Raw genomic sequence first — 23733 nt, 5'->3', positions numbered from 1 at the left:
TAGAAAGGAAAAGCTGAGTAATCGTTTATCTGGGCTACAGATGGCAGGTTGAAATTTTTATCATTTCAAAGACCTTTTGTCTTGGGAGAGAAACCATTGTCTTGCTTTATATACGTATATTTTAGTGTTACATATAAATTATGCAAGAGGTGATGTAACACCTTGCACATAATTCATTTATCACAAATACAACACATTAGCTGTTATTCCTTTAATGCTAGATACATAATTTTGTTGCTATATATATATATATATATATATATATATATATATTTTCTGCAATCGTGCGTTTCTGTAGATAAAAAAAAAAAAATGTATAGATTTACTCGTGGTCTAGTGTAATTTTTTTTTTAACTAACCATCGATGTTATGTACTGTCCATATTCAAGTTACTGTACCTTGTGTGTGTGTGTAGGGAGTGTAGTTTCAGATGGTCATATTATCTGGTGGAATAGAGTTAAAGATTATGTATGTCATGCCATTTCGATGCGAATATGTTTTATGTCAGTGTGGTGCTTGCTGTGGGGGTAGAGTGGATCTTTGAGTCAAAGTGAGTGGGAGTGAGGCGTTTCATTTTGAGTGCCGAGTTTGGTGGGTTGTTGTGAAAGTGGCTCTGGTGTGGGGGAGGACTGATGCTCTTCAGTGGAGTGAGTGCCCAACAGCTTGTGATTGCTGAACATTCTGGATGTCTTGTTTGCTCTTGATTGTGCCGAGGGTGAGGCGTAGTTTATAGTGGAGCGGACGAGTCGTTCCTCTTCGTTCTTGCATCCCAGTGTATCACTTGCATCATGATGTGTACCCTTGTACTTCCAGCGGATGTCGGGCTCTGCGGAGACCTACTGCCGCGTGGGTGGTGGTGGCGGTGGCAACGGGGGCGGAAATGGCGTGGGCGGTGGAGGCGGGGGCTTGAGCGTCCGCGGTCGCCACCCCACGCCCGCGCCCCGCTCCGTCAAGTCTGAGAGCGAAGAGTACGACACCTTCGGGTCCGACTCGGACACGGATCCGCCTGCGTCGTCCCGGACTGAGTCGTCAAACCAGCTGGACCAGGACAGGTCAGGGCTGATCAGAGCTGTGCATCATAGTAAGTCCCTCACCATACCCCACTGTTGCCTCCAGCCCAACACTCTCTCACTTCCCCCACCTCCCTCTCTTCCTCCTCCTCCTTTCCCCTCCCGTTCATCATGCCCTAATCTCTTGTCTAAATATACTGCTGGTGTTATCATACTACGTTATGGTCTCATTTTTAGTCCTCTTTTTTAAAAAGCTTTTTTGTTTATATCAAAATTAATCAATGACTAATTTCTTTACCTCCAAGTGATATCGCCTGTTATCAGAATGCCCTTTGCACTAATCTGTGTGTTATCTTGCTCAATTAGACTTCTTTAATTTTCACTAAATTATTGAGTCTTACTATAACTCCCCAATCTACCTTGAAATGTTATTACTGCTATGTTCAAATTGGATCCCTACATTATCATTATCTTAAAGAAATTACTTTAGTTCTCAAGCAATTGGCTTTACAGCAGAAACAAATCTCATTCCAGTAGTATCAGGACTTTAGTTTCCTTGAGATTGGATCCTTTTGTTGAACCCAAAATCTCAACTAACTCTGCCACATCAAAAGTGCTTCTCTCTCAATAGCTTTCTTACTGCATACGTATTGCACCTCTTATTGAAGGATAGCATTATCCTCCATTGATTTTTTTTGTAACTTTACAAGAAGGATGCAGGAAGGAGTACTTGTCCTGGTACTAATGTATGGATATCAAACCTAAGTGTATACAGTTCAAAATAAATAAGAAAATAATACCAGTAGAGATGAGTAACTCCCTTGGCACTGTTGGAGATGTGATAGAATGAGGGACATGAGAAGGTTAATGTGGCATGAAATGGTTATGAGAAAGTCTCAGATCGAAGTCTTTATTGGATGATTTGGACACCGTGGAAAGCAACTTTGAGAGGCTGGTCTAGAAGATATATAGCAGTACGGTGTAGGCTACAAGGAGGAGAGAGGGAGCGTGTGGACAAGACAGGCAAATGTATCGAGAGAACTGATCAAGTCCTGTGATATTTTACATAGACTTAAAGCAGCAATAGAGGACAGAGTGCAGTGGAACCTTTCTACGTTGGTGATGTAAATGGTGAGGCTAAGCTTCACGCGTATCAACCTAGTGTGTAAAATGATGAAGTAAAAGAAAAAAAGAATTGGCTTTAGGTGTGGAGGTCCATGTTGGGTGTGTGTGGATGATGATGTGGAGGCCGTGTGTGTGTACCTGATCCACCTTATGAAACAGAGTGGTGTTAATTAATGTTAGATAGATGAATTAGATAAATAGATAGACAAATGGATTTGATAGTTTGAGATTCAGCTAGATAAAGAGGCAGATTGATTGAAGGTTGTTGAGTAGACATAGCTCGATAGATAGATAGATAGAAAAAAGAGATAAAACGAGATAAACATACACCATTTCTTCAAGAGGATTCCATTTCTTTAAGGTTACAACCCCTTCTAATTTGTTGATGTTTTTACCCCTATTTCATGGCAGTATGGATCTTAATTTTTTCACAAGTTGGATTCCAATTTCTCGACTGAAAACCCTACCATCTCTTTACGTTCTGACATGACAAGTAACCTCCTCGCTCAAAACTATGTATAACATGTAGTTCCAATAACCCCCTTGATTTACCTTCATTGTCTCCCTTATAAGCCTCATTTCCCCGAGGTTATCACACTATATTGACAAGATGGGGGCCAACACTTGCCCGACCCTATTTAATCCCGGGTAAATAACATTCCCTCTTTATCGAACACGTTTTTTATTGAATGTGAAAAGTTTCCTTTATTGCCATGGCTTTTTATTAGCGAGGATTTTTATCTATTGACTCTACGTACTCTCATTTTTTACCTTCAGGTTCATGTGTCTATGGGTTTATAAATTGTCTGCGTCTCCTCAAACTTGGCTTCACGAACGTTTTCTAAAGTGTCTACCACAAATATGACTGTAGCAATTTCACTAAAAATTCTGGTTTTTCATTCATATGCGAATGTATCTTAATGTTTTGACAAAATTCCTATGTGGTACATCAGACACATATCATAAACGTTTATATATATTTATATATGAAGATGAAATTGCGCTTCAGTAGGAGTTCATACAATTTTATTTAATGTAATTCATTTTTACATGTGGCACGACATGTTTCGTAGAGACAATCCACCTCATCAGGTGCCAGTACTTAAAGTTATTTAAATCCCAACATCACACTTGGTTCCCGCCGTCCAACACCAATCTCTCTAGGCCAAGCACTGTCTGCCATGCCTGGTCATAACCCTTGTAAGGGAGAGTGATCAAGGAGGGTCAGGTGGCGGGGGTTGATCTGGGTAGCTGGGTGTGTCATGAACAACGAAACACCAAAACATGAAAAAGTTGTTCATGACACACCCAGCTACCCAGGTCAACCTCAGCCACCTGATCCTCCTTGATAACTCTCCCTTACATGGGTTACGACCAGACACAGCAGACAGTGCATGGCCTAGAAAGATTGGTGTTGGACGGCGGGAACCAAGTGTGATGTTGGGATTTAATTAGCTTTGTTAAGTACTGGCACCTGATGAGGTGGATTGTCTCCATGAAACATGTCGTGCCACATGTATAGAGAAATTACATGTTAAATAGAATTGTATGAACTACTGAAGTGCGATTTTACCTTCATACTAACATCATGGACAAGTGTGATCATATATATATATATATATATATATATATATATATATATATATATATATATATATATATATATACACTTACACACACACACACACACCACACTTACACACACATACACACACACACCGGAGGCCCCCGTGGTGAAGTGGTCAGTTTTACAACTCCACAAATCACACATACCCGAGTTTAGTGTCATGAAAGTTGTAAATACTATATAATGGGGTTGAACACGTTATAAACACTATTCCCACACTTCACCATACAAAATCCCATGGCTTTATTCCCTAGGAATAGAGAGTCTTCGTGCCAAATGTGTTGACATACGATCCTCTTTTGTTTCGCACTCCTTCATACTCTCTGTTTACCTTGTCACGATGTCTCTACACCTCTCAGAAAATATTCTCAATTGTCTCCTTTCTTTTTTTTCCCCCTAAGTGTATATCTCTATCGCAAGTTTTGCTCATGTGTTGGTACTAGCATGAACACCTTTTAATGAATATGCACTGCCTTCGACATGCACTTTGCTGAATGTTTTAACCCCCAACTCGATGTTGGTCTGTGTCCATGTTTTAAATATGCTAGCGAGATCTTCCATTTAATTCTCTATAGTTAATAAAGGGAACTGATACGTCCTTGTGTCTGTATGTGTACCAACTAACACTTCTATACTCCCTGTGTGCCACGGATCAACACACACACACAAGTCCTAGTTTTGAATTACAAACATATAAAACAAGTGTTCTACAACACACCATCACAACACACGCGTCGTACAAGTCAGGGGGTAAAGTCACGGCGTCCTAAAGGATCTCCCAGTATGAAGGACTAGAGAGTCTTAGACTATTTTGAACGCTGCAAAATTACATCGCTTGGCCAAAGTACGTTAAGGACGCTGGAGGTGTTTGTCACTATAGTGGTTAGTAAACACAAGTGAAGGCCACAGGAGGCCGAACGTATCTCTGGCACACACACACACACACACACACACACGTCTCATGCTCGCGCACTCTATTATGGTTATATTTCACTGTGAAAGTAATCATGAGACTATTGATTACACTTAGTTACCAACCCACTTGAGCACGACGGCAGGGGTCGTACGACCCTTCGTTAGCTAACCCACTTGAGCACGCAAGATTCTGAGGTATGTTCATGTCATTTAGAAATCTGTTTGATACTAATTACTGATACCTGAATGGGTTTTGGATCGTTCTATGAATATTGAGACATAGAACATCACGTACACCGGCCATATGTAGGGTCAAAGGTCGCTTGCAACTAGAAACATTTGGGAGTTGGGTCTTTGACGTATATACATGTATACTACTTGTTATCTTTTACACAGGGAGGGGATAGGAGGGTGTGAGATCATTTCTGAACATATTTCGTATGGTACGAAAGCCAAAACCAATTAAATAACGCCTTAATAAAGTTGTACACTTCTTATTCTTTTTTTCAACAGACCTTATCTACCACGCGGCCGAGTCTAGTACTTCTACAGAAGCCTCCCCTACCTTACCCAGGCGGTCCTTCCACAGAAAACGTGAGAGGTCAGTGGGGGTGAAAACGGCTGTGATCCAGGAGGAACTGTTCTATTGAGGTGTGAGTGAATGGCTGGCTTGGTGGTGAGAGAAAAGTTGTTGGCACGACACTCTACTTCTCTTGTGTTTATATACATGAATCAGAAGAGCCTGAAGGTGGCGTGAAGTATGAGTTAGGCATAGATAACAAGAAATATCACTTGTGTATTTTATGGGCGAGATAAAGCCAGAGAACAACCAGAGCGAGAGAGAGAAAGAGAGAAAGTGGGGAGTGAGTGAAGTTGCCAAGGGAGACTTACCCACCTCTCGTCTCTCCTCTCCAGGATGGGATACTCACGAGGGATAGGAGGAGGAGGAGGAGGAGGCATCCACACACTCCTCAGTCCGCCACGCACGCCCTCGTCCATCCTGGGGATGTCGCCCGTACCACTCACCCCGCCCACACCGCCCACGCCCTTCACCGACGGGCACGAACTGAGCGAGACGGAGTGCGACAGGGACGTGCGGAGGAGCTACCTGCTGGTCGAGAAGGGCAGCACCATCAACGTCTAAGAGCTCAGGCCTTCTACAGGAAGCTTCTTCGTAAGGCCTCCTGCAGTGGCGCTACACCACGCCATCACCCGCAATGTGTGCGTGGGTGGTTGGGTGTGGCGAAGTCTGAAAAAGGTGATGATGACTGTGGTTACTATGGTGGCCCTTCATGTGATACGCTACGGGAACCAAAAACCAAACACCTGAAAAAGTTTCACAGGAGGAAATGATATGCCTCAAGTTAAGGTGGTTGTAGTGTTGTTGGAGTTTCGTGGTTATGGTGCCACAACTATAGGCTGTGATGGTTGAAAGAATATTGATATATGGTCTCTAAAGTGGAGCTATAGTGCCGAGAGCCACATTGGGGGGGCAGACTACAGAGCTTTCTCTAGTGTGCAGAGTCCTAACAGTGATGGGGCCCTCCGTCATGTGATGTCGCCCCCTCTCCTCCTGCCCGGTGTTGTGAATGGAATCGGAAGTGAACAGTTTCGTAAATACTGACACACACAAAAAATTTCCTCCCCAAAAACTACCAACATTAGCTCTTACTGTGAGCCACTAAGAGCCACAGGTGAGAGTTAAATGTCCCTCCCTCCCTCCCTCATCCTCCCTGAGTTACGACGTGCGCTGTCGAGGAGGACCCGAGTGGAGGGTCGTGCTGCCACTTCGAAGTCTCCTTCTCCATAATCATAGACATAATCAAAGCCAAGTCCAGGATGACTCAAAGTTACTCGTGCTCGCTCTCTCACTCTCTCTAAGAAGGCTGGTGATCAGCAACAACTGTTGTGCTCTTAACCTAACCAGCGTCAGTGTCATTTTGCAGATATATCCCACGTAAAACTGCTGTTGTAAATATGAACTTCACTCAATCTCACTCTCTTCCTTTCTCTCTCTGGAGTGTTTACCAAATACAAATAAGCTGTACGTTACTTGTGGTGTTGAAGTGTAGGCGCGTCATGGTGATCGTGCCAGTGCCCTGCAAGCTCGCTCACATTCTCTCTCTCTCTCTCTCTCTCTCTCTCTCTCTCTCTCTCTCTCTCTCTCTCTCTCTCTCTCTCGAGTGTAACGTGTCACCGGTCGAGACACTGAATCGTCTTCTGTCGTGTCACGCCCTCACCGCCGGTCACGGAAACATTGTTATTATGTGTGTGTGTGTGACGGGGACATTATACTGCATGAGGGAAATAAGGCGAAAGAGACTTGGCATTGAGAGAGAGAAAGGATACAATCAATAGCCCTTTTTTTTCATCTGAAAACAGAAAGAAAATGTAATCACTGGTTTGGCCAACCAGGTGTATGATGCCCGAGACAGAGAAGACGGTGTACAATGGACAGAGGCCGAGAGGACAGTACGGTATGAACAGACAGGAGTCAGCGGTGCAGTATGGATAGTGTGGACAGTGCTGGTACGGACAGAGTGGACGGTACCGTATGAATAAGACAGTGGACAGGGCTATACGGATAAGACAATTTGGACAGTGCAGTATGAGCAGTGTGTTCTGTAGAACACTGTGAGTGTCATGTTCACTCCCTGTCATGAGCGTGGGGAACTTTTTTTTCCCATGTTCTCTTTCTGTTATGTCTCCACAATCCATTTTCTTTTATTGTTTTGCATTCGTTCAGACTCTCTTGTATGTGAAGCGTAAACTTTATAGACCCATTACTGTGTACCTCTTCCCATTATTATTACTGTGTGATATATTTCTATATAATAAAGATCATTTTCATGTATACTTTTTTTTTTTGTCTCATTGTGATAAGACGTTTGGTCATCCGCATTCACACATGTACTGACCGGCCAGGGGTCGAACCAACATCATTGGTTCGACTCCTGGATGATACAGTCATTCCCCAGTTAACCTAGCTGCTCATCCTATCCTAGGGGCTGGCCCAGAGAAGGTGTATGGTGCTTGTAAGGTGATGATAGTAGGACTAGCTCAGTAGTCCCGTTCTGATGGAGGGTGTAAGGCCAGCCAACCTGACATGGAAGGTTGTAAGATGGTTCTGGGAACCACTTTAACTCTCCTCAGTTCGAACGGTTCGTACCACCACCCTGGGCAGCTGTGGGCAACAGCTTACTACTACTACCTCATGTACTACTCCAAGCGTCAAGGGATATGCCTCGAGTTACTTTGGGGTATAGGGAGGTGTGAGTACACTCCTACCTGAGCCCTCCCTCTGACTGGTAGCAGAGTCACACAAGCAAGGTGTGGTAGTCATTGGCGTTCTCATTCAACTCTGAATACCAGTGCTGTATCAAGACCAAAGCAACGACTGACTCACTTCTCAGGCCTTCTCACCCCACTATGGACTGCATACCTGCCCCTCATCACAAGACCCTTGCATTCACCTCCCTTACTACCCGATCTATAAACAGATTAAACCATGGTGACATCACACACCCCTACCGCAAACCCACCTTTACCTGGAACCATTTATCTTCCTCTCTACCAACTCTCACATATGAATGACTCTCTTGATAAAAACTCCTCACTGCTTCTAATATATTTCCTTCAACAGAACATCTACTTATGTCAACCCTTTTCATATGCCCTCTTCAAATCTATGATTGCCGCTTACAAATCCCTCTGTTTCCCTAAGTATTTCTCACACAAGTTCTCTAAAACAAACACCTGATCCACGAGCCTCTAAAACGCAAAAAAACATCATCACTCCTCCCCATTCTGATGCTCTGTGCATGCCATCACCCTCTCAATCCCCACCCCACACACAACTTACCAGGTACACTCCACAAACCCATACATCGTTAGCTTGAACGTTCACCTCTGTCTTCCTTGCCTCAGGCCTTAGAGAACCACTGATCTTCTTGATCTGTGCAGACAACTTGCCAGAAGAACGGGCCTCGTCGATGAATACGTTTGAGGATGATGCCAAAGTCCTGAGGAAATAAAAGAATGAATAGGATCGCATTACCATACAAAGGGGATCTAGAAATCTACAGAGAGTTAAATCTGATACATGGCCTAATGAAATTCACCTTGGGCAAATGCAAAGCCACACACACACACACACACACACACACAGATACACACATACACACACACACACACACACGGCACTGCAGGAGCCCCCTGACGGATGGAGGGGGACTCCTCGCGCAGGTAGTGTGTGTGTGTGTGTGTGTGTGTGTGTGTGTGTGTGTGTGTGTGTTTTACACTTGTATCTGTGCACCTTGTGTATGTATGTGTGTGTGTGTGTGTGTGTGTGTGTGTGTGTGTGGAGAATGTAGGGCAACTAAACAGTAGGGTTAGAATACATGTATAGTGGTCACCTTGATAATATAGTCACAATGAGAGTGAAGCCTCCAAGACAATATAGTGACAATGACAATATAACCAGTATGACAATATAGTCACCATTACAATATAGTAACTATGACAATACAGCTACGGTGGCATTGTAGCCAACATGAAAATATAGCTGCTATGACAATGTAGCCAACATGATGATATAGTCACAGCGACGATTTAGCTGCCATGATGATATAGTCACAATGACAATATAAAAACCATGATAATATAGTCACAATGACAATACAGGCAGCATGACAATATGGCCACCATGACAATATAGCCACCATGAAAATATAGCCATAATGCCAATATAGCCATCATGACAATATAGCCATGATGACAATACAGCCACCAAGACAATATGGCCACCATGACAATATAGCCATAATGCCAATATAGCCATCATGACAATATAGCCACAATGACAATATAGCGGCCATGATAACATAGCTACAATGACAATATAGTCATCATGACAATATAGCCACAATGACAAAATAATCATGACAATATAGCCACAATGACAATATAGTCACTATGGCAATGCAACCACCATGACAATATAGTTATCATGACATTATAGCCACAATGTCAATGTAGCCAACATTATTATATAACCACGGACAATATAGCCAACCTTTGTAGTATAAACACTCTAGCAATACAATCCCTTGAAAATATAGTTCCAATGACACCATAACCACCATGGTAATATGTTACTATAACACTATAACCACCATGATGATATGTCACTATGACAATATATCCATCCTTAACATTATAGTGATTATACAATTATTATACCATAGCCAGTATGACAATAATTACATTACAGTCACAGTAACATAATTACATTATAGTAACTATGACAATAGTTATATTATAGTCACTATAACAGTAATTACATAGTCACTATGACAATAATTACATTATAGTCACTATGACAATAATTACACTATAGTCACTATGACAACAATTAAATTATAGTCACTATGACAATAATTTCATTATAGTCACTATGACAATAAGTACATTATAGTAACTATGACACTAATGTCACTATGACTATTTAACCACCATGAAAATACAGACACCATGATAATATAATCACTATATCGATATAGCCTCCAAGATAATATAGCCACTATAACAATACAGTCACCATGATCAAGGAATCATCATTATATATCCTACCATAATGGTATACCCACCATAAGAACATGCCCACTATAACGGTATAGCCACCAGGGTGATAATATAGCGTATATAACCTTTAGCCACCATGAAAAAATAACTATATCAGCCATGGCATTATAGACATCATGAGAGTATAGACACCATGAGAAAATAATCACCATGACAATATATAGCCAACGGGTCAATATAGTAATCATGTTGATATAGCCACCATGGCAATATCCTTAGCATGCTAATATAGTTAATATGATAAAATAGCCACCATGACAATATAGCAACCATGAAATTATATTCACAATGGCAATATATCTAACTTGACAATATAGTCAACCATGGGAATATAGTCACCATAATAATATAGCCACCATGACAATATATATAATTTGGTGATGTAGCCACCATGAAATTATGTTCAGCATGGCAATATAGCCAACATAACAATATAGCAACATAACAACATAGCCACAATGACCAAATAGCCAACAAAAATATAGAAATCATGGGAATATAGTCATCATGACAATATATTCAACATGGCAATATAGCAACATAACAATATAGAAGACATAAGAATATAGCCACCATGACCAGCCAACAAAAATATAGAAATCTTACTAATATGGCCACCATGAAAATTACACCCACCATGACAATATAGCCACCATGATAGTATAACCACCATGACAATATAGCCACCATGATAGTATAACCACCATGACAATATAGCCACCATGATAGTATAACCACCATGACAATATAGCCACCATGATAGTATAACCACCATGACAATATAGCCACCATGATAGTATAACCACCATGACATAGTATAACCACCATGACAATATAGCCACCATGATAGTATAACCACCATGACAATATAGCCACCATGATAGTATAACCACCATGACAATATAGTCACCATGACAGTACAGCCACCATGACAATATAGCCACCATGACAATACAGCCACAATGACAGTATAACCACCATGACAATATAGTCACCATGACAGTATAGCCACCATGACAATATAGTCACCATGACAGTATAGCCACAATGACAGTATAACCACCATGACAATATAGTCACCATGACAGTATAGCCACAATGACAGTATAACCACCATGACAATATAGTCACCATGACAGTATAGCCACCATGACAATATAGCCACCATGACAATATAACCACCATGACAGTATAGCCACAATGACAGTATAACCACCATGACAATATAGTCACCATGACAGTATAGCCACCATGACAATATAGCCACCATGACAATACAGCCACAATGACAGTATAACCACCATGACAATATAGTCACCATGACAGTATAGCCACAATGACAATATAGCCACCATGATAGTATAACCACCATGACAGTATAGCCACCATGACAGTATAGCCACAATGACAGTATAACCACCATGACAATATAGTCACCATGACAGTATAACCACCATGACAGTATAGCCACAATGACAGTATAACCACCATGACAATATAGTCACCATGACATCAAGACTGAGGTACAAGTGAAGGTCAAAATCGTTCAAAAGACATCAGAAACCACCGGAAAAACAATTCCAACCAAACCAAACCTAATAAACCAAAACAAACCTACCAAACCAAACCTAGCCTAACAAACCAAACCTAGCATAACAAACCGAACCTAGCCTAGCCTAAGAACCAAATCAAACCTAACAAACCAAAACTAACCTAACAAACCAAACATAAACCTAACACACCAAACCTAAGCTAACAAACCAAACATAACAAACCTAACAAACCAAATCTAACCTAACAAACCAAACCGAATAAGTTTAATATACACAAATGCGCGGAGCATCATTACGAAACGCGATGAACGTATACCCCATGATAAACGTATATCCTATGATGAACGTATACCCTATGATGAACGTATACCCTATGATGAACGAATATCCTATGATGAACGTATACCCTATGATGAACGTATACCCTATGATGAACGTATACCCTATGATGAACGAATATCCTATGATGAACGTATACCCTATGATGAACGTATACCCTATGATGAACGTATACCCTATGATGAATGTATACCCTATGATGAACGTATATCCTATGATGAACGTATATCCTATGATGAACGTATATCCTATGATGAACGTATACCCTATGATGAACGAATATCCTATGATGAACGTATACCCTATGATGAACGTATACCCTATGATGAACGTATACCCTATGATGAACGTATACCCTATGATGAACGTATATCCTATGATGAACGTATACCCTATGATGAACGTATACCCTATGATGAACGTATACCCTATGATGAACGTATATCCTATGATGAACGTATACCCTATGATGAACGTATACCCTATGATGAACGTATATCCTATGATGAACGTATACCCTATGATGAACGTATATCCTATGATGAACGTATATTCTATGATGAACGTATACCCTATGATGAACGTATACCCATTGATGAACGTATATCCTATGATGAACGTATATCCTATGATGAACGTATATCCTATGATGAACGTATACCCTATGATGAACGTATATCCTATGATGAACGTATACCCTATGATGAACGTATATCCTATGATGAACGTATACCCTGTGATGAACGTATATCCTACGATGAACGTATATCCTATGATGAACGTATACCCTATGATGAACGTATATCCTATGATGAACGTATACCCTATGATGAACGTATATCCTATGATGAACGTATACCCTGTGATGAACGTATATCCTACGATGAACGTATACCCTATGATGAACGTATACCCTATGATGAACGTATATCCTATGATGAACGTATATCCTATGATGAACGTATACCCTATGATGAACGTATACCCTATGATGAACGTATATCCTATGATGAACGTATACCCTATGATGAACGTATATCCTATGATGAACGTATACCCTATGATGAACGTATATCCTATGATGAACGTATACCCTGTGATGAACGTATATCCTACGATGAACGTATACCCTATGATGAACGTATACCCTATGATGAACGTATACCCTATGATGAACGTATATCCTATGATGAACGTATACCCTATGATGAACGTATATCCTATGATGAACGTATACCCTATGATGAACGTATACCCTATGATGAACGTATATCCTATGATGAACGTATACCCTATGATGAACGTATATCCTATGATGAACGTATACCCTATGATGAACGTATATCCTATGATGAACGTATACCCTATGATGAACGTATACCCTATGATGAACGTATACCCTATGATGAACGTATATCCTATGATGAACGTATACCCTATGATGAACGTATACCCTATGATGAACGTATATCCTATGATGAACGTATACCCTATGATGAACGTATACCCTATGATGAACGTATACCCTATGCAGATACTGAAACACCGAACATTACTGCAATCTCAGAAACACGAATAAACTCTTAAGAATAAACACTGAATCGCCAAGTTAGCAATACCCGGATACAAACTATTTACGAAAGATTGGTTATACAAGGTAGATGGTGGTAGAGTTTTGATCTACGTTGATCAACAAAATAGACACACACACACACACACACACACTCACACTTAACGACTCTCTTTATATTGACATTATCACCGACCAGTTCAAAAGTAAACTAAGTCTCGGTGTTATTTACCGACCTCCTGAACAAAAAGATGATGACGATGTTATACAATGAAATCAAAACTATGATAAACAGTAAAGAGGTTATGATAGTAGGGGACTTCAACAGTCGAAACATAAACGGGAACATGTTAACAGGTGACCGAGAGGGAACGAGACTAACGGAACTGGTTGAAGACGCTTTTCTACAACAGTTAGTTAAGAAAACGGGAACATGTTAACAGGTGACCGAGAGGGAACGAGACTAACGGAACTGGTTGAAGACGCTTTTCTACAACAGTTAATTAAAAAAATATAACTAGAGGTAAAAATATTCTTGATCTTGTCCTCACCAGCGACACAAACGTAACCATTGCGAAGTAGGCGAGAGTTTGTTAAAAGCGATCACAGTTTGATTGGATTAGAAATAAATTCGAATAATGAAATAAATGATAAACTCTTGACCCCAGATGACAGGTGAGCACATTTTGAAAATATAAGACGAAGAAATTCGCATTACCGATTGGACAAAACTTCATGACGTTTACAAAGTAGAGGAAATGTGGAATACTTCAAAAAACACACACAAGATTGAAAATAAACATATTCCACGAATCACAAAGAGAACTTGAAATATTTCCAAACCATCATGTATGAATAAGAGAATAGAAGGACTAATTTGCGAAAAGAGCACATATAAGAAATTCAAATCAGTTGGAACCGATGAAAATCACCGGGAATTTATCGAAATGCAAAGAGAGTGTAAGAAGTTCATAAGACAGAGTAAACGCAACGAAGAAAAAAGAATTTCCTTCAAAGTTAAGAATTATCCTATGGAATTCTTCAAATGTATAAGACAAAGGAAGACATTAAAAGAAGGAATTTGACCACTACGAAACGAACATGACACACTAACTACTGACCACAAGGAAATGGTTACCATACTAAATTATTCGTTTATCTCCGTATTCACAATTGAAGAAAGATCTCGAATACCACAACCAATGAAAATGTTTCAAGGATCTGATGAAGAAGAGTTGAAGGTTAGAGAAATAAAGAACTCCGAAGTACCTAAATACCTGGACCAAATAAAGAACTCTGAAGTACCTACTAAATACCTGGACCAATTAAAGAACTCTGAAGTACCTACTAAATACCTGGACCAATTAAATCCTAACAAATTCCACAACCCAGATAACTAAACTCTAAGATTTTTAAAGGTCAGGAGACAGCTGATATACCCTATAACAAAAATATTCAACAATTTCTATCGGATGGTCAGGTGCCAACTGTATGGAAACCATCACATGTTATTCCTATACATAAAAATAGGAGACAAAAAGTGTGCCTTGATCTACCGACCAATTAGCCTTACGTCATTGTTAGGTAAAATGATGGAAAAAATAATACGAGAGAAAAATTGTCACGTTTCTGGAACACAAAATTATATCAGACAATGAACACAGTTTCCGCTATAGAAGATCCGGCATTTTTTTTACGTTATCAAAATTGCGACGAAAAAGTAACGTCTGATGTAGCATATTTAGATTTCCAAAATGCTTTCGACAAAATACCTAACATGAGACTTTTACATAAACTCAAAGCACACGGAATCGGTGAAGAACTCTGTACATGGACCAGAGATTGGCTTACCGGAAGAGAGCGAGCGCGTAGTATTAAACGCCGGAGCCTCAGATTGGCTAGACATAGCGAGTGGTGTGCCACAGGGGCTGATCCTAGGTCCAATTGTTTTCATGATATACATGAATGACCTAAAACTCGGTTTCATATCTAAGAAATCCAAATTTGCGGACGATACTAAACTAGGAGGTAGAACCGTAAACAGGCGGGACTGCGAAATGATTCAGAGAAATCTTAACTTATCAGCAGAGTGGTCAGACAGATGGCAAATAAAGTTTAATGTAGACAAGTGTAAAGTTATGCACTTTGGAAACAAGAATATAAGTTACAAGTACAAACTATTCGGAAACTCTCTATCCAAATTAAATGAAGAAAAAGACATTGGAGTTGTCATTAGCAACAATTTGAAATACACTAAACAGTGTCAAGCAGCAAGTAAGAAAGGTAGCCAAATGTTAGGTTTCATAGCCAGGAACATTGATTATATGACACCAGAAACAATTCTCACACTTTATGATTCCCTAGCAAGATCACAACTAGAATACGCAGTCCAGTCTTGGTCCCCAAACTATAAGAGAGACGAGGAAAAATCAGAGCAAATACAAAGACGCGCAACAAAATTGATAACATCCTTTAGAAATCTGGCGATACGAAGAGATGCTAAAACGATTGGATCTCGTTTCCCATAAAAAAGTAAACTTCGCGGCGACTTAATCCAAGTGTTCAAAATTCTGAACAAGTTCGATTAATTAAACCGCGAGCAACGTTTCGAAATACAAGAAAATACGGTTACTAAGACAAATGGAATAAAACTCAAAGCTAAAAGATGTAGTACGGACGTGAGAAAAACTGTCTTTTCCCGTGTGTTGAGCACTAGAATAAGTTACCGTCAGACATAAGTGAATGCTAAAACTATAAATACCTTCAAAAGACGTTTAGACAAATATTATATACATTCAGAACTACACGTATAAACGACAGCGTTAACGAGGACACTAGAAGGCTAATGTGCAGCAGCGGGGAATCGGTCATAGCTTTCAAAAGTCCTGAGCGGAATTAAATTTTTCTTGTCAAATCAAATAATTTTTTTCCTTCAGACAACCCAGTCGTGAGCCAATTAGGCCTCCTGTGGTCTGTCTTTCTCATGTAAACTCATGTAACCTAACCACACAAACCAAATTTGACAAACCAAACCAAATTCGCTGGGTGTCCGAAGCGGTAATACTACCACAGAGATGCTCGGAGTCGCCGTTGTGGTGGTGGCACCGTCGGGGGGGAATGTATGGGTCATGAGAAGCGATGAAACGGTGTTTGTCCTTGTGTAGTGATGGGTTGGTCCAGAGCGCAGACAGGCAAGCGCGACGTGTTTGTTTACGAAGCTCCGACTTCAGAAGGAGATTGCCGAGGCCGAGTTAAGGAGGGCGGGGTGCTCAGAGCCTCCCGGGTTATTTCAAGTTTTCATGTATTTTGTCACTTTTATATTTTTGTTGGAGTGTGGAGGAGTCAGTGTGTCTAGGGTGCTGAAGTGTTGAAGTAAGGGTGAGGTTTGGGGAGGCGGTGGTAGGAGTGTGCGTAGGGCGGGAGGGGTTGGTGTCTAGCGCTGTGGCATGGAACGGAGTCTCGAGCGAGGGTGTTGAAGTCGACATGTATTGGTTCTCTTATTTCACTGTGTAGGTGTCCGAGCGTTCGTGGTCGCTAGGTAGCCACTGTGTGTGGTTTGCAACACCGCAATAAACCTGTAGTTACGAAACCACTTCTCCGTTCGGTAATGAATCACCTGAACAATGAAACGAAGCAGATGATTGTTCTCTTGTGAACAAGGAAATTTGTCAATAATCTTATACGAATCATACTTCGGGAGTTCACACGACAAACACAAATTATATAACGGAAGAACAAATTAATCAAGTATGCACAAACGGTACTGCAACGCTATTTACCTGGGTTCAGCGTCTTTCCAAAACCGAACCAGGATTCGCAACCACGAATCTTTTATACATAACATTAACACATACCATAACTTAAGTAAGTCCCAGCTCTATATCAGAGTTACCCACAGAACAGACCTAACTCGAGAAGTACACAGTGTAACAAACGTTATCCAAAACTCGAATCCTTACACAAGTATTTCACTCCAGACGGTGACACAGTTCCTCTCACTATACAACCCAGCAAGGTACTGAGTACTGCCTCGCCACACTGGTCCCCGGTCCCCCCCACACCCCCCACACCTCAGTTACCATGTCGTGTCATGACTAAGTTCTTATACACCATGATGACAACAAGAAATACATCAATAGATTATGTAATATGTAGATTGTGTAGTATATATAATGCAAAAAAGTTGATATAAGTAATTACAACAGTGCTTTCGTACATATGTAGCTGGATACTGGATTTGAACAAGCGCAGTGCAATTAGCGATGTTATTGGTCAGAACCGTGTGTGTATATATATATATATATATATATATATATATATATATATATATATATATATATATATATATATATATATATATATATCCCCTATCCCTGGGGATAGGGGATTAAGAATACTTCCCACGTATTCCCTGCGTGTCGTAGAAGGCGACTAAAAGGGGAGGGAGCGGGGGGCTGGAAATCCTCCCCCTCTCTTTTTTTTTTTTTTTAATTTTCCAAAAGGAGTAACAGAGGGGGGGGGGGCCAGGTGAGGATATCCCACAAAGGCCCAGTCCTCTGTTCTTAACGCTACCTCGCTAACGCGGGTAATGGCGAATAGTTTAAAAGAAAAAAAAAGATATATATATATATATATATATATATATATATATATATATATATATATATATATATATATATATATATATATATATATTGTGTGTGTGTTACCCACACCTGCTCATGGATACACCTGCGAGCGGACAAGTCACCTTCGGTAGGGCTGTCAGCAGAAGTGGAGGTGAGGACCGTCTTTGCCTTACTTCCTCCCTACATGGGCGAAATAGCATCTCGCTCAAAAAAGCTGCTAACTTTTAATGCATATCTTTAAATCATTTGCATCATCCCAGCTCCTCAGCATCATTATTATTGAAAGGTAATTATATTTACTGTTGAGCACAGCAAATCTGTCTGCACTGACCACCCACACTCACTCGCCCGGGTGAGTGAGTGAGCTAGAGAAGCGCGCGCCATTTGCTGCAGCCCAGGTCAGTCCGCGGAACCATAAGCCTCTGAACAGCGACACATGAGAGAGAGTTGATGAGGTGGCGGCCTTGATGACGTCAACTGGAAGGAGAGGGAGGAGCTCGGTGAATGACGCCAACAGGAGGCGGAGTCTTATAGCCTTGAGACTACCGACATTTGGCGTGTGGGGGGGCGGGGATAGCATTGACGATGACATCAACAACGGGGCGGAGCCTTGAAGCTCTATGGATGGTCAGTAGTGGGCGGGGCTTTAGAGCAATCAATACAGGCGAATTTTGCGAGCCAGATGGCCCTCTCCTCCTCCCACAGTAGAGTGAGGTAGAAGTAACGCTGTCTTATGTCCCGCTGTTCTGAAACATGACTAGTTTGATTTTACTGGGCATGTCGATATATATATATATATATATATATATATATATATGTGTGTGTGTGTGTGTGTGTGTGTGTGTGTGTGTGTGAGCAAATCTGTTGCAGATTCATATAAGAAAGCGTCTTAATGTTCATTCTCAGGAAGCCGTTTAGAGATGTTGCCAAGCGACAGACAGACAGCCACTACATGTATTTTTTGCTCTAGATCTACCTCCAAGGATCATCATACAGACTTCACAGAAAGGTTATGATATAAATAAATGAACGCCGTACGTAAATCATTTATGTATATCTATATATAAATCATGTATTAATGCATTTCATATACATTCCACATGTACACAATAAAGTCATTCGAAGATAATGATACATTATATATTATGGAATCTTGTCTTAACCATATAGTGAATAATAATAAGTTACACAAATTGTACAATAGATATCTATTTCTGTCACCTCATGCAAGACGTGACAGAACAACGAAGAGAAATTATGAATACGATGAATGTTGTTGATGGGGAATAATTACGATGGTAGGGAATGAAAACTATGTCTCATATTACTCAAAAATTGGTATGATGGTTTGTATGTTCCACCAATATATGATCATACATATGAGTCACAATGGTATCATCATTTTCACACAAAAAGAAAAGGTAGAATTATATCACAAATGCCACTATGATACGTTCAAATAGAAAGGGTAACAAAGACGAATATATATATATATATATATATATATATATATATATATATATATATATATATATATATATATATATATCAGGAGAGTGGGTGTGGTGTCATAGGAATGGGAATGGTGTGAGAGGACTGGGAGACATGGTGGAGGAGTGGGAATGGTAGGAGTGGAGATGGGATTGTAGAGGGGTGAGGGTTAGTGTTAGGGGACTGGGAGTGGCGTGTGTGTGTGTGTGTGTGTGTGTGGGAATGGTGCTAAGGGGTGGTAGTGGTGTTAGGGGCAGCAAGGTTTTGGTACTGTTAAGCTCTGCCAATAACCTGTGTGTTATCACTCTGTACAATTCTTGCATTATTTACATTCTTACATTTTTCATATCACCTTCAGTGTAAAATATAATACATCATTTTGTACTATCACTCTGAATTATATTGGATACATCACTGTATATAATGTTAATCAGAGATGTATAAAAATTAATCTTAAATTAGCAGCTTCCAGTGTTGGGGGCAGCAACAGGGGAGGCTCAGAAATCGCTCCACCAACGACGCTGTGCTACACAGAATCTCTACATAGTCGAAAGTCTGGCACGTTTAAGACTTACTTCTCTTCTTGTAACAAAGACAACAGCTGCAGGTACTATACAGTTATGGTGGGAACTAAAGAATATAAATCTTGCGCTTTACCATCTCAACACTTCAGTGATTCTTTCTGGCAACTGAAGCGCGATGGTGGTGCCACCTATGTAGGTGTTGCTGAACTCTGCTTGCAAAGGGAAAGGGGGTTCATACGTGCAGTGAGAGTGTGCATGTGGTCTTCATTTTCTCCTAAACATCTTTCTCAGGTGTTCACGTTTCTTTTTTTTCGACGGGTGGCTATCTATGGCTAGAAGGTATCGGCCGTAATGACCCAAGGCTGTTGAAAAGACTAAATAACCAACCAATTAACCAACCAATCAACCAACCAATGTGCCTGCCAGAGGTTGCACCGCAAGCTCAGAGGTCACTTCGACTAGGCTGTGGTGGTTGAGTATGCCTTTAGCTACCTACCACGCCTCCTACCCGCTAACACGACTCTATGAAATGCATAGGAGTAACTGACTAAACTGGAAAGGACTTGGGTCAAAGATTTGTCTCCTGGAATTGTACAAGAGGGTAGGGACAGTAAGGCACTCTTAAAGGTGTGTGGAGGAATCGCGAGAACCCTCGTCATATTGCTTTATGGTCCATGAAGTTGAGTACACTTGCTTATCTACCCCTTTTCTACTGAGTGAGAGACGACAGATGTGTGAGTGGATGAAGTAGATTGATAAAGAAAGACCATTACTTTTTACACTGGTCATCAAGCGAGGCAAGAAAGCTATGTGCTTATACTGGCATAGAATATAGATATAGATGTAACATAGATATAGATGTAACAGCCCTGAGATAAAACCTAATATTATAAATAGTCTAATCAGATGATGTACAGTTTCAACTTCTTAAGCAGTGCGACCCTTGAGCATGACGGTGCAGCCCTTGGATACGTAAGCCTAGCCTTTAAACTGATCTCGTAAGGGTCAAGGATCATATAATCTCCAAGGGTCGTTATACCGTCATGCTCAAGGAACTGAATAAATACGTTATAACGCGTCACAAAACCGTAAACTTCTGATATTATTCGTATCGACGACACAATAAGTGAAGAATACGAGTCTACATCTGTCAGTAAGGTGTATGGCACAGGTCCATCTGGCTTACCATTATTCAAACACCGTCAGTACCATGTGCAACAGGCATAGCTAAACCTTCATAGTCCACAGTCCATTGACAACACCCAGCACCCTTAGTATGACGATCTTAAGACTGCAAACGATTATGTGAGCAACGTTTCACTGCAGTGTCGCATCCAGTTCCTCCATATCCACCCGATCTTTTCCCTCCCCCGTCACACTGTCCACCCGACATACACTGACAGTTCGTCCTCAACACGGCATAGCTCCAGCGACCGTGATAAACAAATACTACAATGGGGCTTTCAATGTTATGTTCATAAGTCCCTTTAGGAGGATTAACCAAGGCCTATCAGTCGCCTCCGTTACTGTTAACTTTCAGATCCATTTCGGGAATTCCACTTTGTTATACATAGGTTTCCTTTGTCTTCTACGAGCGAAAGCAACCGCACCTCATTTTGTACTTCATGACACTCTTCCTGGAGCCTCATGTCTGACTGACGCCTCTGTCTCTCACGTCCTTTTCAAGTCGTTTTGCTTGAAGTTTTGAACTGTCGTCTCCCGGGGCGACCGACAGCCTCAAGTCTTCTGCTACATCCAGCGTCGCCCAACAGGCTGCTACTGCTCCTCCTCCTCCTCCTCAGGCGTCCGAGGCGTCCGGATCACGACCTTGGCTTCGATGATGATCCGAGGCGGAGGGGCTGAGCTGAGCCAAGCCCGAGGCCAATGCGGAGGCCAGTTTCTGCCGCGCCTGGTCCGCCTCCTTCTTCGTCTGCGTCAGGCGGGTGTTCCAGTACAAGGTCTCCTCCTCCACCACGCGCAGCGACTTCTCCAAGGACTTCCACTCTCGCGTCTCCCTGGGAGGAGGAGGAAACACATGGGGTTGAGGTTTCAAGGAGGATGACAAACACAAGCGATGGTCAAATGAATGTAATGATCTACACATCAGCTCTGACAATATGTTTAGGTGTTTATTTATCCTTTAGATTATTTGTTACATTCGTGATACATAGCATATATCAATAGGTACACACACACACACACACACACACACACACACACACACACACACACACACACACCATATACTGGGCAATTTCTATCATAATAGTCGTGGCTGTGCACTGCTGTACTTTCCCTAAACATTTGGCTAAATATCGTGAAATGCAAATGCTGACCACACCATGCGTCCCAGGTGACAGTGGATGAGAGCATCCACTCCTTCGGCCAAGCTACAGCACCTCAGACATCACCTACACTAACACCAGCCACCTCAACACCCACCTACACTAACACCAGCCACCTCAACACCCACCCACCTTCGCTTACACCAGCCACCTCAACACCCACCTACACTAACACCAGCCACCGCAACACTCACCTACGCTTACACCAGCCACCTCAACACCCACCTACACTAACACCAGCCACCTCAACACCCACCTACGCTTACATCAGCCACCTCAACACCCACCTATACTAACACCAGCCACCTCAACACTCACCTACGCTTACACCAGCCACCTCAACACCCACCTACACTAACACCAGCCACCTCAACACCCACCTACACTAACACCAGCCACCTCAACACCCACCTATACTAACACCAGCCACCTCAACACCCACCTATACTAACACCAGCCACCTCAACACTCACCTACGCTTACACCAGCCACCTCAACACCCACCTACACTAACACCAGCCACCTCAACACCCACCTACGCTCACATCAGCCACCTCAACACCCACCTACGCTTACATCAGCCACCTCAACACTCACCTACGCTTACACCAGCCACCTCAACACCCACCTACACTAACACCAGCCACCTCAACACTCACCTACGCTTACACCAGCCACCTCAACACTCACCTACGCTTACACCAGCCACCTCAACACCCACCTATACTAACACCAGCCACCTCAACACCCACCTATACTAACACCAGCCACCTCAACACCCACCTACACTAACACCAGCCACCTCAACACCCACCTACGCTTACATCAGCCACCTCAACACTCACCTACGCTTACATCAGCCACCTCAACACTCACCTACGCTTACATCAGCCACCTCAACACTCACCTACGCTTACACCAGCCACCTCAACACCCACCTACACTAACACCAGCCACCGCAAC

At 41.6% G+C, this 23733-nt stretch overlaps 1 protein-coding gene and 1 long non-coding RNA gene across 7 annotated transcripts in view; one reads left to right on the top strand and one right to left on the bottom strand.

Moving 5' to 3' along the window:
* Nucleotides 1-6814, top strand: part of LOC139759970 (cell adhesion molecule Dscam2-like) — a 42080-nt gene extending 35266 nt beyond the window's left edge. For 4 of the 6 annotated variants that reach the window (XM_071682692.1, XM_071682689.1, XM_071682688.1 and 1 more), the window contains 3 exons: nt 814-1081; nt 5191-5278; nt 5593-6814. In XM_071682692.1, coding sequence (XP_071538793.1) covers nt 814-1081; nt 5191-5278; nt 5593-5821 — 585 coding nt within the window. In that variant the 3' untranslated portion in view covers nt 5822-6814. Of the gene's footprint in view, nt 1-813; nt 1082-5190 lie in introns of all 6 variants that reach the window. The other 2 variants (XR_011715187.1, XM_071682691.1) reach the window with 2 other exon arrangements.
* LOC139759972 (uncharacterized) lies at nt 97-17815 on the bottom strand. Its single transcript, XR_011715188.1, has 4 exons — nt 17742-17815; nt 8540-8699; nt 5607-5926; nt 97-1038 (listed from the first exon to the last, which is right to left on the bottom strand). It is a non-coding gene; the product is annotated as an uncharacterized lncRNA (long non-coding RNA).
* Nucleotides 17816-23733: the final 5918 nt, after the last annotated feature.

This window comes from Panulirus ornatus, chromosome 34, assembly GCF_036320965.1.
Source record: "Panulirus ornatus isolate Po-2019 chromosome 34, ASM3632096v1, whole genome shotgun sequence".
Taxonomy (NCBI): Eukaryota; Metazoa; Arthropoda; class Malacostraca; order Decapoda; family Palinuridae; genus Panulirus; species Panulirus ornatus.
This window is presented reverse-complemented; position numbering and strand designations above follow the sequence as displayed.